Here is a 16,424-nt window from a genome sequence, read left to right as displayed (position 1 = left end):
GAGCCCTGAAAGCTAGAAAATTATTTTTAAGCAAGACTTTTCCATATTACCCTCACTGTGTTTTAGCTGTTTTATAATTTACCCTTGTGAAAGTTATCAAAATATATAATAGTTAAATAATGGGCTTTTTAAACAAAAATATCATAATAATTAGAATTAGAGAGTTTTAGCCTTTTACTATGGAACATAATCTTACAAGCTCCCCCTAGAATAAAATCCATATTTTATAACATCATTTCTTATTTTAGGACTTAATTTGTCTTCCATTCATGCTACACTTCAACCTATATGTTCCATGACATTCCAACTTCCGGGTTAGCGTTTTTGAGACTTTGTAGTTAAAAGATCACTTTAGTGCATCATAACCAGTATATATATTTTTTAACATCTTTATTAGAGTATAATTGCTTTACAATGGTGTGTCAGTTTCTGCTTTATAACAAAGTGAATCAGTTATACATATACAAATGACCCCATATTTCTTCCCTCTTGCATTTCCCTCCCTCCCACCCTCCCTATCCCACCCTTCTAGGTGGTCACAAAGCACTGAGCTGATCTCCCTGTGCTATGCGGCTGCTTCCCACTAGCTATCTATTTTACGTTTGGTAGTGTATATATGTCCATACCACTCTCTCACTTTGTCCCACGTTACCTGACTCCCTCCCCGTATCCTCAAGTCCATTCTCTAGTAGGTCTGCATCATTATTCCTGTCTTGCCCATAGGGTCTTCTGACCATTTTCTTTCTTTTTTTTTTTAGATTCCATATATATGTGTTAGCATATGGTATTTGTTTTTCTCTTTCTGACTTACTTCACTCTCTAGGTCCATCCACCTCACTACAAATAACTCAGTTTCATTCCCTTTTATGGCTGAGTAATATTCCATTGTATATATGTGCCACATCTTCTTTATCCATTCATCTGTGGATGGACACTTAGGTTGCTTCCATGTCCTGGCTATTGTAAATAGAGCTGCAGTGAACATTGTGGTACATGACTCTTTTTGAATTCTGGTTTTCTCAGGGTATATGCCCAGTAGTGGGATTGCTGGGTCGTATGGTAGTTCCATTTTTAGTTTTTTAAGGAACTTCCATACTGTTCTCCATAGTGGCTGTATCAGTTTACATTCCCACCAACAGTGCAAGAGGGTTCCCTTCTTTCTCCACACCCTCTCCAGCATTTATTGTTTGTAGATTTTTTGATGATGGCCATTCTGACTGGTGTGAGATAATCTCATTGTAGTTTTGATTTGCATTTCTCTAATGATTAATGATGTTGAGCATTCTTTCATGTGTTTGTTGGCAATCTGTATATCTTCTTTGGAGAAATGTCTATTTAGGTTTTCTGCCCATTTTTGGATTGGGTTGTTTGGTTTTTTGTTATTGAGCTGCATGAGCTGCTTATAAATTTTGGAGATTAATCCTTTGTCAGTTGCTTCATTTGCAAATATTTTTTCCCATTCTGAGGGTTGTCTTTTCGTCTTGTTTATGGTTTCCTTTGCTGTGCAAGAGCTTTTAAGTTTCATTAGGTCCCATTTGTTTATTTTTGTTTTTATTTCCATTTCTCTAGGAGGTGGGTCAAAAGGATCTTGCTGTGATTTATGTCAAAGAGTGTTCTGCCTATGTTTTCCTCTAAGAGTTTGATGGTGTCTGGCCTTACATTTAGGTCTTTAATCCGTTTTGAGTTTATTTTTGTGTATGGTATTAGGGAGTGTTCTAATTTCATTCTTTTACATGGAGCTGTCCAGTTTTCCCAGCACCACTTATTGAAGAGGCTGTCTTTTCTCCACTGTATATTCTTGCCTCCTTTATCAAAGATAAGGTGACCATATGTGCATGGGTTTATCTCTGGGCTTTCTGTCCTGTTCCATTCATTTATATTTCTGTTTTTATGCCAGTACCCTACTGTCTTGATTACTGTAGCTTTGTAGTATAGTCTGAAGTCAGGGAGCCTAATTCCTCCAGCTCTGTTTTTCTTTGTCAGGATTGCTTTGGCTGTTCAGGGTCTTTTGTGTTGCCATACAAATTGTGAAATTTTTTGCTCTAGTTCTGTGAAAAATGCCAGTGGCAGTTTGATAGGGATTGCATTGAATCTGTAGATTGCTTTGGGTAGTAGAGTCATTTTCACAATGTTGATTCTTCCAATCCAAGAACACGGTATATCTCTCCATCTATTTGTATCACCTTTAATTTCTTTCATCAATGTCTTATAATTTTCTGCATACAGGTCTTTTGTCTCCTTAGGTAGGTTTATTCCTAGATATTTTATTCTTTTTGTTGCAGTGGTAAGTGGGAGTGTTTTCTTAATTTCACTTTCAGAGTTTTCATCATTAGTGTATAGGAATGCAAGAGATTTCTGTGCATTAATTTTGTATCCTGCTGCTTTACCAAATTCATTGATTAGCTCTAGTAGTTTTCTGGTAGCATCTTTAGGATTCTTTATGCATAGTATCATGTCATCTGCAAACAGTGACAGCTTTACTTCTTCTTTTCCAATTTGGATTTCTTTTATTTCTTTTTCTTCTCTGATTGTTGTGGCTAAAACTTCCAAAACTATGTTGAATAATAGTGGTGAGAGTGGGCAACCTTGTCTTGTTCCTGATTTTAGAGGATATGGTTTCAGTTTTTCACCATTGAGGACAATGTTGGCTGTGGGTTTGTCATATATGGCCTTTATTATGTTGAGGAAAGTTCCCTCTATGCCTACTTTCTGCAGGGTTTTTATCATAAATGGGTGTTGAATTTTGTCGAAAGCTTTTTCTGCATCGATTGAGATGATCATGTGGTTTTTCTCCTTCAATTTGTTAATATGGTATATCACGTTGATTGATTTGCATATATTGAGGAATCCTTACATTCCTGGGATAAACCCTGCTTGATCATAATGTATGATCCTTTTAATGTGCTGTTGGATTCTGTTTGCTAGTATTTTGTTGAGGATTTTTGCATCTATGTTCATCAGTGATATTGGCCTGTAGTTTTCTTTCTTTGTGACATCTTTGTCTGGTTTTGGTATCAGAGTGATGGTGGCCTCGTAGAATGAGTTTGGGAGTATTCCTCCCTCTACTGTATTTTGGAAGAATTTGAAAAGGATAGGTGTTAGCTCTTCTCTAAATGTTTGATAGAATTTGCCTGTGCAGCCATCTTGTCCTGGGCTTTTGTTTGTTGGAAAATTTTTTTTTTTTTTTTTTTTTTCATTACGCGGGCCTCTCACCGCTGTGGCCTCTACCGCTGCGGCCTCTACCGCTTCAGAGCACAGGCTCCGGACGCGCAGGCTCAGCGGCCATGGCTTATGGGCCCAGCCGCTTCACAGCATGCGGGATCCTCCCAGACCAGGGCACGAACCCGCGTCCCCAGCATCAGCAGGTGGACCCCCAACCACTGCGCCACCATGGAAGCCCCCTGTTGGAAGATTTTTAATTACAGTTTCAATTTCAGTGCTTGTAATTGGTCTGTTTATATTTTCTATTTCTTCCTGGTTCAGTCTCGGAAGGTTGTGCATTTCTAAGAATTTGTCCATTCCTTCCAGGTTGTCCATTTTATTGGCATATAGCTGCTTGTAGTAATCTCTCATGATCCTTTGTATTTCTGCAGTGTCAGTTGTTACTTCTCCTTTTTCATTTCTAATTCTATTTATTTGAGTCTTCTCCCTTTTTTTCTTGATACGTCTGGCTAATGATTTATCAATTTTGTTTATCTTCTCAAACAACCAGCTTTTAGTTTTATTGATCTTTGCCATCGTTTCCTTCATTTATTTCTGATCTGATCTTTATGATTTCTTTCCTTCGGCTAACTTTGGGGATTTTTTGTTCTTTTGTCTCTAATTGCTTGAGGTGTAAGGTTAGGTTGTTTATTTGAGATGTTTCTTGTTTCTTAAGGTAGCCTTGTGTAGCTATAAACTTCCCTCTTAGAACTGCTTTTGCTGCATCCCATAGGTTTTGGGTCATTGTGTTTTCATTGTCATTTGTTTCTAGGTATTTTTTGATTTCCTTTTTGATTTCTTCAGTGATCTCTTGGTTATTAAGTAGTGTGTTGTTTAACCTCCCTGTGTTTGTATTTCTTACAGGTTTTTTCCTGTAATTGATATCTAGTCTCATAGCGTTGTGGTCGGAAAAGATACTTGATACGATCTCAATTTTCTTAAATTTACCAAGGGTTGATTTGTGACCCAAGATATGATCTATCCTGGAGAATGTTCCATGAGTACTTGAGAAGAATGTGTATTTTGTTGTTTTTGGATGGAATGTCCTATAAATATTAATTAAGTCCATCTTGTTTAATGTGTCATTTAAAGCTTGTGCTTCCTTATTTATTTTCCTTTTGGATGATCTGTTCATTGGTGAAAGTGAGGTGGTAAAGTCCCCTACTGTGATTGTGTTACTGTCGATTTCCCCTTTTATGGCTGTTAGTATTTGCCTTATGTATTGAGGTACTCCTATGTTGGGTGAATAAATGTTTATAATTGTTATATCTTCTTCTTGGATTGATCCCTTGATCATTATGTAGTGTCCTTCTTTGTCTCGTGTAATAGTCTTTGTTTTAAAGTCGATTTTGTCTGATATGAGAATTGCTACTCCAGCTTTCTTTTGATTTCCATTTGCATGGAATATCTTTTTCCATCCCCTCACTTTCAGCCTTTACGTGAAGTGGGTCTCTTGCATACAGCATATATACAGGTCTTGCTTTTGTACCCATTCAACCAGTCTATGTCTTTTGGTTGGAGCATTTAATCCATTTATATTTAAGGTAATTATTGATATGTATGTTCCTATTACCATTTTCTTAATTGTTTTGGGTTTATTATTGTAGGTCTTTTCCTTCTCTTTTGTTTCCTGCCTAGAGAAGTTCCTTTAGCATTTGTTGTAAAGCTGGTTTGGTGGTGCTGAATTCTCTTAGCTTTTGCTTGTCTGTAAAGCTTTTAATTTCTCCGTCAAATCTGAATGAGATGCTTGCTGGGTAGAGTAATCTTGGTTGTAGGTTTTTCTCTTTCATCACTTTAAATACGTCCTGCCACTCCCTTCTGGCTTGCAGAGTTTCTGCTGAAATATCAGCTGTTAACCTTTTGGGGATTCCCTTATGTGTTACATGTTGTTTTTCCCTTGCTGCTTTTAATATTTGTTCTTTGTATTTAATTTTTGATAGTTTGATTATTATGTGTCTTGGCGTGTTTCTCCTTGGATTTATCCTGTATGGGACTCTCTGTGCTTCCTGGACTTGATTAACTATTTCCTTTCTCATGTTAGGGAACTTTTCACCTATAATCTCTTCAAATATTTTCTCAGTCCCTTTCTTTTTCTCTTCTTCTTCTGGGACCCCTATAATTTGAATGTTGGTGCGTTTAATGTTGTCCCAGAGGTCTCTGAGACTGTCCTCAATTCTTTTCATTCTTTTTTCCTTATTCTGCTCTGCAGTAGTTATTTCCACCATTTTATCTTCCAAGTCACTTATCTGTTCTTCTGCCTCAGTTATTCTGCTATTGATCCCTTCTAGAGAATTTTTAATTTCATTTATTGTGTTTTCATCTCTGTTTGTTTGCTTTTTAGTTCTTCTAGGTCCTTGTTAAACGTTTCTTGTATTTTCTCCATTCTATTTCCAAGATTTTGGATCATCTTTACTATCATTATTCTGAATTATTTTTCAGGTAGACTGCCTATTTCCTCTTCATTTGTTAGGTCTGGTGGGTTTTTGCCTTGCTCCTTCATCTGCTGTGTTTCTCTGTCTTCTCATTTTGCTTAACTTACTGTGTTTGGGTTCTCCTTTTCGCAGCCTGCAGGTTCGTAGTTTCCATTGTTTTTGGTGTCTGTCCCCAGTGGCTAAGGTTGGTTCAGTGGGTTGTGTAGGCTTCCTGATGGAGGGGACTAGTGCCTGTGTTCTGGTGGATGAGGCTGGATCTTGTCTTTCTGGTGGGCAGGTCCACGTCTGGTGGTGTGTTTTGGGGTGTCTGTGGCCTTATTATGATTTTAGGCAGCCTCGATGCTAATGGATGGGGTTGTGTTCCTGTGTTGCTAGTTGTTTGGCATAGGATGTCCAGCACTGTAGCTTGCTGGTCGTTGAGTGGAGCTGGGTCTTAGCGTTGAGAGGGAGATCTCTGGGAGATTTTCGCCATTTGATATTATATGGAGCTGGGAGGTCTCTTGTGGACCAGTGTCCTGAACTTGGCTCTCCCACCTCAGTGGCACAGCCCTGACGCCTGGCTGGAGCACCAAGAGCCTGTCCTCCACACAGCTCGGAATGAAAGAGAGAAAAGAAAGAAAGAAGAAGATAAAATTAAAATTATTGAAATTAAAAATAATTAAGAAAAAAATATTTTTAAGTAATTAAAAAAAAAGGACAGACAGAACTCTAGGACAAATGGTAAAAGCAAAGCTATACAGACAAAATCACACAAAGAAGCATACACATACACACTCACAAAAAGAGATAAAGGAAAAATATATATATATCGTTGCTCCCAAAGTCCACCGCCTCAACTTTGGGATGATTCGTTGTCTATTCAGGTAGTGCACAGATGCAGGGTACATCAAGTTGATTGTGGAGATTTAATCCGCTGCCCGTGAGGCTGCTGGGAGAGATTTCCCTTTCTCTTCTTTTTTCGCCCAGCTCCCGGAGTTCAGCTTTGGATTTGGACCCGCCTCCACGTGTAGGTCGCCTGAGGGTGTCTCTTCTTCGCTCAGACAGGACGGGGTTAAAGGAACAGCTAATTCGGGGGCTCTGGCTCACTCAGGCTGGGGGGAGGGAGGGGCACGGACTGCGGGGCTAGCCTGCGATGGCAGAGGCTGGCGTGACTTTGCACCAGCCTGAGGTACGCCGTGTGTTCCCCTGGGGAAGTTGTCCCTGGATCACAGGACCCTGGCAGTGGTGGGCTGCACAAGCTCCCGGGAAGGGAGGTGTGGAGAGTGACCTGTGCTCGCACACAGGCTTCTTGGTGGCCACAGCAGCAGCCTTAGCGTCTCCTGCCCGTTTCTGGTCTCCACACTCATAGCCGCGGCTCGCACCTCTCTCTGGAGCTCCATTAAGCGGCGCTTTTAATCCCCTCTCCTCACGCACCAGGAAACAAAGAGGCAAGAAAAAGTCTCTTGTCTCTTCTGCAGCTCCAGCCTTTCTCCAGGACTCCCTCCCTTCTAGCTGTGGCGCATTAGTCCCTTAAGGCTGTGTTCACGCAGCCAACCCCAGTCCTCTCCCTGCGATCCGACTGAAGCCCGAGCCTCAGCTCCCAGCCCCCGCCCACCCCGGCGGGTGAGCAGACAAGCCTCTCGGGCTGGTGAGTGCTGGTCGGCACCGATCCTCTGTGCGGGAATCTCTCCGCTTTGCCTTCCGCACCCCTGTTACTGTGTTCTCCTCCGCGGCACCGAAGCTCCCCCTCTCCGCCACCCGCAGTCTCCGCCCGCGAAGGGCCTTCCTAGTGTGTGGAAACCTTTCCTCCTTCACAGCTCCCTCCCACTGGTGCAGGTCCCGTCCCTATTCTTTGTCTCTGTTTTTTCTTTTTTCTTTTGCCCTACCCAGGTACGTGGGGAGTTTCTTGCCTTTTGGGAGGTCTGAGGTCTTCTGCGTTCAGTAGGTGTTCTGTAGGAGTTATTCCACATGTAGATGTATTTCTGATGTATTTGTGGGGAGGAAGGTGATCTCTGCGTCTTACTCCTCCGCCATCTTAAAGCTCCTCCTTCTCTCATAAAGAAGGCTCAGAAATTCTTGGGTGGGTCCAAGGGGGGCAGAAGGTGGCTGTGGGGTCAGCTGGTGGCCACAATTATCACATGGCTCCCTCTGATAGGTCTGCAACGCGATGTGGAATAGTGAATAAAAGGGTCAGTTCATCCTCAGGGTTCCTGTGATTCACTCTAGAGGCCGCCATCAGTATTTTTTTAATGGAGTAGAACAATGTAGAATACAGAGTATCAGAATGCAGAAAAAGGGGAAGTTATGTTTCATGAAACTCTGTTTTCAGTTACACACACACACACACACACACACACACACACACACTAGGTCACAATTTACATTACATTTCTTACAATGAGTAATAGTCAAAAAGTTTAACTATTGCATTCTGTTAGGTCAGCTATGAATTTTTTTTCAAATGAGATAAAAGCATGAATTCTGTATTTGAGATAGAAAAGTTAATCCCTCCTTTAGGAATCTACTTCTCATGGTAACCCATTAAATGTAACATTTGTTGATTCTTAGACTTTGCAGTGAGGTTCTTTTTAAACCGTTTAGCTTTATTTCATTGATGTAAGGCCCTTATTTTAACTATATTTTCATCTCTTTACTGAGATTTTAAACATCTCCGTTAATCTATTACTCCATTTCAGAAGTAACTTTTATAAGTGATTCCTTTAAGTAGCAAACTTCTGGAGAGCTTCATGAATTCAGCATGAATATATTATTATGAAACTTTCTAGAGATAACATGCCCTCAGATCCAAAATCATATAGAGAAGCATGTCATTTATTGCCAGAAATTTATTTGTAAAATGTTCTGGCTTATTTTCCAACAGGGAGGTGGATTAGATGTATTATCAGAGAGATTTCCACCACAACAAGCAACACCACCGTTGATGATGGAAGAAAGACCCAACCTTTATTCCCAGCCTTATTCTTCTCCTTCGCCTACTGCCAATCTCTCTGGCCCTTTCCAAGGCATGGTCAGGCAGAAACCTTCACTGGGGACTATGCCTGTTCAAGTAACACCTCCTCGAGGTGCTTTTTCACCTGGCATGGGCATGCAGACCAGGCAGACTCTAAACAGACCTCCAGCAGCACCCAACCAACTTAGACTTCAACTTCAACAGCGATTACAAGGACAACAGCAGGTGAGTACTCTTGTTCAGCTGGTGATCCTTTTTAAAGGTATGTGCTAACTCTCTCTCTCTGTAATAAGACAGCCCAATTGCTACAATAAAGGTGTCAAGTCTGCGCCCAGAACCTTTATGACTCAAAGTCATCCTTGGTCTGTTATGATAAGAATAAGGGACATTCATTCAATTACAGACTTCTAGCTCATAACAAAGTACTTTGACACCAACAGTTTGAAAGGAATTTACTTTTGTTTCTTGAAATAAATATTTAGGATGAACATCATATAATTATTAAATTAATAAAATTGAAACATTGATTAATTTCTAAAGTAGAGCATCAAGAGATACTGTTTATCAGACTCACAGACTTAGAGAATGAACTTACGGTTACCAGGGGGAAGGGCGGCGGGAAGGGCTAGTTAGGGAGTTCGGGATTGACATGTACACACTGCTATATTTAAAATGGATAACCAACAAGGACCTACTGCTGTATAGCACAGGAACTCTGCTCAATGTTATGTGGCAGCCTGGAGGGGAGGGGAGTTTGGGGGAGAATGGATACATGTATATGTATGGCTGAGTCGCTTTGCTGTGCACCTGAAACTTTCACAACATTGTTAATCGGCTATACTCCAATATAAAATAAAAAGTTTAAAAAAGAGAGAGAGATTGTTTATAATTGAACACAAAATGAAGTTTATGTTGTTTGTAGTTAGAGTGATTAAAGCCTAATGATGTCATAATACTAGGAGAACAGAGGAAGGGATAGTTTGGGGGTCCTGGGAGTTGTGGATGAGTTAAGTATTTTCTCTCATGACAAATAATGAGTAGGTATAATGATATAAATATTTAAGATTGTATAAGCAGCAGTTACAGGGATAATCATCAAGAACCCAAAACCCAAACTGTTAAAAGTATTGTTTCTGGGAAGCAGGACCGGGACTGTAGATTGTTGCTTCTTGTTATTAATCTTTTGTATTTTTTTAACCATATGTCTATATTGCTTTGAATTTTTAAAAAAACATTTAAAGAAATTCCCTGGAGCCTTACTAATAGACAAAGGAAGAGGAAGAAGGAGCTAAATTATATTAGACAGGCAGCATAATAAGATGGCTGTAAGAGTTAGCTCTAGTTTCAAGTCCTAGTTTTAACCTTATCTGAGGTGGGTTGATAGTCAATTTATTGAGCCTTTTAAAGCCTCTGATTCCTCATCTGTAAAAAGAATCTAATAAGTAATTCCTTTACCTCATAGGTGTTGTGTAGATTAAATGAGATAATAGATGTAGAGCATAGATGTAAAGCTCTTAGCACAGTGCCTGGCATGTAGTCCCACTTAGTAAATACTAGCTATTATTATAAAATTATATTCAGTAAATATAACAAATAATATAAAATGTGCTTCCATTCCACTTAAAAGGAGGAAGATGATGAAAGGGAGAAAGAGAGAGTTGACATAGGATGAAAAATTGTTTTTTTGGGTTTTTTTTGCGTTACGTGGGCCTCTCACTGTTGTGGCCTCTCCTGTTGCGGAGCACAGGCTCCGGACGCGCAGGCTCAGCGGCCATGGCTCACAGGCCCAGCTGCTCCGCGGCATGTGGGATCTTCCCGGACTGGGACACGAACCTGTGTCCCCTGCATTGGCAGGCGGACTCTCAACCCCTGCGCCACCAGGGAAGCCCAAAAATATTTTTAATGGTAGACTAAGGAATAATTTTTAAATGCTGGGGTGGAATAAAGGACACAAAGAGGAATTAAGGGAAGAGAAAGAAGAAAACAGAAACAAGGGAAACAATAATACGTTCTGAGTATTATTTAAGATAAACTACTTCTTGTTATAACTTGTCATTCATTATTAGATAGCACAATAAGAAATACTTAATAGTTCCCCTGTATTGAATTTTTCACAAAATATATTTAGGGGGACTATACTAGTTACTGAGATGAATACAAAGAATAAAAGATATGGGCAATTTTCAGAACATACAATCAGCTTGGGGTATTCAAAACATAGTGTACAGTCAGCCCTCTGTATCTGCAGGTTCCACATCTGCAGATTAAACCAACTGTGGCTCAGAAAGAGTATTTTTTGTAAATCCCAGCAAGCAAACGTTTCTGGCAATGAAAACTGCCTGATAAAAGAATAAGCTTCCTTAAAGAACTCTTTGTTTTGGCAAGAATGTATGTGGTGGCTGAATCAGGGTTCTCAACCTCATCACTATGAGCATTGGGGGACTGGTACATTGAAGGATGTTTAGCAACATCCCTGGCCTCTACCCACCAGATACTAGTAGCAACCCCTCCCCAAGCTGTGGTAACTAAAAATGTCGTCATATATTGCCAACTCTTTCTTATGGGGCAGAAGTCACCCCTGGTTGAGAACCTCTTGGCCAGATAATCATCTTTCAGGTTTACTGTAGAAGGGCTTCTTGCTAAGGCACTGGAAAAAAATCCATTCAGGCAGATAAAGTGACAGCAAGCCTGAATTGTGTATGTGTGCACATGTGTGCATTTTACGCATATAGGCTGGGTTTGTGCTCTTCCACTGGCCTCAAGCACCACATCTCCTTTAGTAACACAAGCCTGGCAATGTGACCTTTAAAGGCTTTTGAATTTGTGTAACCAGCTCTAATCTAAGGATTACCAGCTTCTCTCTTCCCACTCCCTAACCCCCAAAGGTTAAGGTTTTGGAGGAGATAAAGGGTATGGTGATCCTTTTAGGAAGACTTCCTTGGAAGAAGTAGAATTTGACCTGCTTACTGGAAAATGGGTAGCATTTTAGTAATCAGAAAGAAGAAGCAGCTTAGAGTGAGACTGTTGCACACAGCATTAGTTAGGTTGTACACACAGTCAAGGGGAGAGGAAGATAAACTGAGTTTTTCCAAGGGCAGGAATAATTTTTCTTTAACAGAAAGTCCTTGTAGATTGCTACTTTTAGAATAATTCCTTCTACTTCTAAAAGTAACCTATTTATTTTCTAAGGTTTTGATTTATTTTCTAAGGTTCTTTTCTCACTTGTACTACTTCTCAAGCATTTTTCCTCTGTCCCCACCCATTTCATTTTCATGTTATCTCACAATTCAAAGAATATATAAAGCTGTAAATTTGGAATCCCAACTCCCACACTTCTGGCAATTTTACTTCTCTTCATCGCTAAGTATTAATGTATTTTCACCTATCCTCATTGCCTTCTCTTCTGTTTTTAGACTTGCTGTTCTTTCTGCCTTGAGTTAACTCTGCCATCCTCTTTGCCACCTGGCATTCTCACCTTTCAAGGTTCCATTGAGCTCACTCATGCTCTTGGTCCCTGCCTTCAGGTCCTAGGCTAAGTTAGTTGCTCCCCCAGTGCTGCTCTACATATCTCTATATATGCAATATAGCGCTTGTGCGTTGCACTTCTGTATTGGCCTCTGCCACTGAACAGAGAGTTCCCAGAAAATAGAAATTTGCTCACTTTTGTAGCCTGAAAACTTTATATACTATCTTGCATATACTGAGTTTTTTGATAAATCTTTGTAAAACTTATGGTTCATTTAAACTTATGTGCAAGGTCTGTTGAGTTTAAGAAGTATGTAGATTTTCATACTTAAGAGCCTTTTAGAACCATAATATTGCTTATCTTTATTTTTGACGTGATTCTGAATGTTTTATCCTATTCCACAGTGCCTGAAAGTTGTAATTTTAATATTTATATTATATTGGGCTTTTCCCTCCAAATCAATTTGTTTTCTAATCTAATGGGAGTCAAAAAATGAATGAAACTAGAGTTGAGAATTGAGCTTTTTGGAGATAGCTGTTTGCAGCTCTTTGGATTCTCTTATAAAATTTTCATAGGCTTTCTAGTTTGCAAATAGTATATTAAAATATATTAAATGTATTAAATATGAATATAATAAAATACATTGATATGTCCGTGTATTTTATAAATAATTTATATATTATTAAGTACCGTATAAACACAAAACAGTATGATATTATTACTGTTATCTCTCTGAGAAGTTTATTCATATCAAATCATTGAGTAAGAAATCCTTTAAGCAATAGGTTGTTTATCAGGAGATATCACTTCTAAGGATGCTTGTTTTGTTATTTGATAAAGTTAAGGCATGCCAATGACCTGGAATCCTAAGCCTGATATAGATATTATCTTTCAAACTAATGTTCCATAGAAGATTGTTCTAGGAGATAATAATAAATGTTAATGGCTATATGTAAGAAAGAAAGGTTCATGATAAATAAATTGCATAGTTTATCCCCTTCTTGGGAGCTCTGCACTGTGCTTTGGCCAATTAAAGGCTCATAGAATTAATACAGTAAAGAAATCTGTTTCACCTTGTGTAACCCATTATTTCCAATGCTTAATACAGCACAGCATGCTATTTTCCTGGCACATCTATTAATATCCTGCAGAACAATGTTCTTTAGAACACCAATTTGGGAAATGCTGGTCTAAAGTAATTACTTCTTCTAGTTAAATAAATAGTCCATTTTCTCAGACCATTTGTTTCTTATATACTTCTCTCCAGCTAATGAAATTACGTCGGATTTTCCCCAAATATGTACCCATCAGACAGGTACCCTCCAAGTCAGAAGTACCTCAGCTTTTCCATTCATCTTCCAGACCTTTATAGAATGTTCCCTATTGTATATTTACTTTTTTACTCACAACAGTTTAAGATCTAGGGCCAATGTTTCTTTTCTCTCCATTATTGCATGTGTCTGAAATAACTAAGTTTTTTTAAAAAATTCTTATTGGGGTGTACTTGCTTTACAATGTTGTGTTAGTTTCTACCGTACAGCAAAGTGAATCAGCTATACGTATACATATATCTCCTCTTTTCTGGATTTCCTTGCCATCTAGGTCACCACAGAGCATTGAGTAGAGTTCCCTGTACTGTACAGTAGGTTCTCTTCAGTTATCTGTTTTATACATAGTATCAGTAGTGTATATATGTCAATCCCAATCTCCCAATTCCTCCCACCCCCACCCCCACGTCCCCCTTGGTATCCATACGTGTGTTCTCTAGTCTGTGTCTCTATTTCTGCTGTGTAAATAAGATCATCTATACCAGTTTTTTCAGATTCCACATATTATGCGTTAATATACGATATTTGTTTATCTCTTTCTGACTTACTTCACTCTGTCTGACAGTCTCTAGGTCCATCCACGTCTCTACAAATTACCCAATTTCGTTCCATTTTATGGCTGAGTAATATTCCATTGTATATATGTACCACATCTTCTTTATCCATTCATCTGTCAATGGACATTTAGATTGCTTTCATGTCCTGGCTGTTGTAAATAGTGCTGCAGTAAAAAAAAAAAAAAAAAAAATAGTGCTGCAGTGAACATTGGGGTGCATGTGTCTTTTTGAATTATGGTTTTCTCTAGGTATATGCCCAGTAGTGGAATTGCTGGGTCATGTGGTAGTTCTATTTTTAGTTTTTTAAGGACCTTCCATACTGTTCTCCATAGTGGCTGTATCAGTTTACATTCCCACCAACAGCACAAGAGGGTTCCCTTTTCTCCACACCCTCTCCAGCATTTGTTGTTTGTAGATTTTGAGATGATGGCCATTCTGACCAGTGTGAGGTGATATCTCAAGGTAGTTTTGATTTGCATTTCTCTAATAATTAGTGATGTTGAGCATCTTTCCATGTGTTTGTTGGCCATCTGTATGCCTTCTTTGGAGAAATGTCTATTTAGGTCTTCTGCCCATTTTTTGATTGGGTTGTTTGTTTTTCTGATACTGAGCTGCATGAGCTGTTTATATATTTTGGAGAGTAATCCTTTGTCAGTTGCTTTGTTTGCAAATATTTTCTCCCATTCTGAGGGTTGTTTTATTGTCTTGTTTATGGTTTCCTTTACTGTGCAAAAGCTTTTAAGTTTAATTAGGTCCTATTTGTTTATTTTTCTTTTTATTTCCATTACTCTAGGACGTGGGTCAAAAAAGATCTTGCTGCAATTTATGTCAAAGAGTGTTCTTCCTATGTTTTCCTCTAAGAGTCTTATAGTGTCTGGCCTTACATTTAGGCCTTTAATCCATTTTGAGTTTATTTTTGTGTATGGTGTTGGGGACTGTTGTAATTTCATTCTTTTACATGTAGCTGTCCAGTTCTCCTAGCACCACTTATTTTTTTTTTAATAAATGTATTTATTTATTTATTATTTTTGGCTGCATTGGGTCTTCGTTGCTGCGCGGGCTTTCTCTAGTTGCAGCGAGCGGGGGCTACTCTTCATTGTGGTGCACGGGCTTCTCGCTGTGGTGGCTTCTCGTTGCAGAGCACAGCCTCTAGACACGTGGGCTTCAGTAGTTGTGGCTCGTGGGCTCTAGAGCACAGGCTCGGTAGTTGTGGCACACGGGCTTAGGTGCTCCGTGGCATGTGGCATCTTCCTGGACCAGGGCTCAAACCCGTGTCCCCTGCGTTGGCAGGCAGATTCTTAACCACTGCGCCACCAGGGAAGCCCTCCCAGCACCACTTATTGAACAGCCTATCTTTTCTCCATTGTATATTCTGGCCTCCTTTCTCATAGATTAGGTGACCACAGGTGTGTGGGTTTATCTCTGGGCTTTCTATCCTGTTCCATTGATCTATATTTCTGTTTTTGTGCCAGTACCATACTGTCTTGATTACTGTAGCCCTGTAGTATAGTCTGAAGTCAGGGAGGATGATTCCTCCAGCTTCATTTTTTTTTTTCTCAACATTGCTCTTGCTGTTCGAGGTGTTTTCTGTTTCCATACAAATTGTAACATTTTTTTGCTCTAGTTCTGTGAAAAATGCCACTGATAATTTGAAAAGGATTGCATTGAATCTGTAGATTGCTTTGGGTAGTATAGTCATTTTCACAATATTAATTCTTCCAGTCCAAGAACATGGTGTGTCTCTCCATCTGTTAGTGTTGTCTTTGATTTCTTTCATCAGTATCTTATAGTTTTCTGCATACAGGTCTTTTGCCTCCTTAGGTAGGTTTATTCCTAGGTATTTTATTCTTTTTGTTGCAGTGGTGAATGAGATTGTTTCCTTAATTTCTCTTTCTGATCTTTCATTGTTAGTGTACAGGAATGCAAGGGATTTCTGTGTATTAACTTTGTATCCTGTGACTTTACTAAATTCCTTGATGAGCTCTAATAGTTTTCTGGTGGCATCTTTAGGATTTTCTTAGTATAGTATCATGTCATCTGCAAACAATGACAGTTTTACCTCTTCTTGGCAAATTTGGATTCGTTTTATTTCTTTTTCTTCTCTGATTGCTGTGGCTAGGACTTCCAAAACTATGTTGAATAATAGTGGTGAGAGTGGGCACCCTTGTCTTGTTCCTGATTTTAGAGGAAATGCTTTCAGTTTTTCACCATTGAGAATAATGTTTGCTGTGGATTTGTCATATATGGCCTTTATTATGTTGAGGTAGTTTCCCTCTATGCTCACTTTCTGGAGAGTGTTTTTTATCATAAATGGGTGTTGAATTTTGTCAAAAGCTTTTTCTGCATCAATTGAGATGATCATATGGTTTTTGTTCTTCAATTTGTTAATATGGTGTATCACATTTATTGATTTGCATATATTGAAGAGTCTTTGCATCCCTGATATAAATCCCACTTGATTATGATGTATGATCCTTTCAACGTGTTGCT

General features: G+C 39.1%; 1 protein-coding gene across 8 annotated transcripts in view; it reads left to right on the top strand.

The window, feature by feature from the left end:
- The window catches only part of NCOA1 (nuclear receptor coactivator 1), a 260,501-nt gene that overhangs the window by 208,187 nt on the left and 35,890 nt on the right, over positions 1 to 16,424 (top strand). For all 8 annotated transcript variants that reach the window (XM_073791697.1, XM_073791698.1, XM_019943146.3 and 5 more), the window contains one exon: positions 8,494 to 8,808. In XM_073791697.1, the coding sequence (XP_073647798.1) occupies positions 8,494 to 8,808 (315 nt within the window). The remainder of the gene's footprint in view (positions 1 to 8,493; positions 8,809 to 16,424) is intronic.

The sequence above is a fragment of the Tursiops truncatus genome, chromosome 14 (assembly GCF_011762595.2).
Source record: "Tursiops truncatus isolate mTurTru1 chromosome 14, mTurTru1.mat.Y, whole genome shotgun sequence".
NCBI lineage: Eukaryota > Metazoa > Chordata > Mammalia > Artiodactyla > Delphinidae > Tursiops > Tursiops truncatus.
Note: the sequence above shows the minus strand (reverse complement) of the source record. Positions and strands in the feature narration are given on the sequence as shown.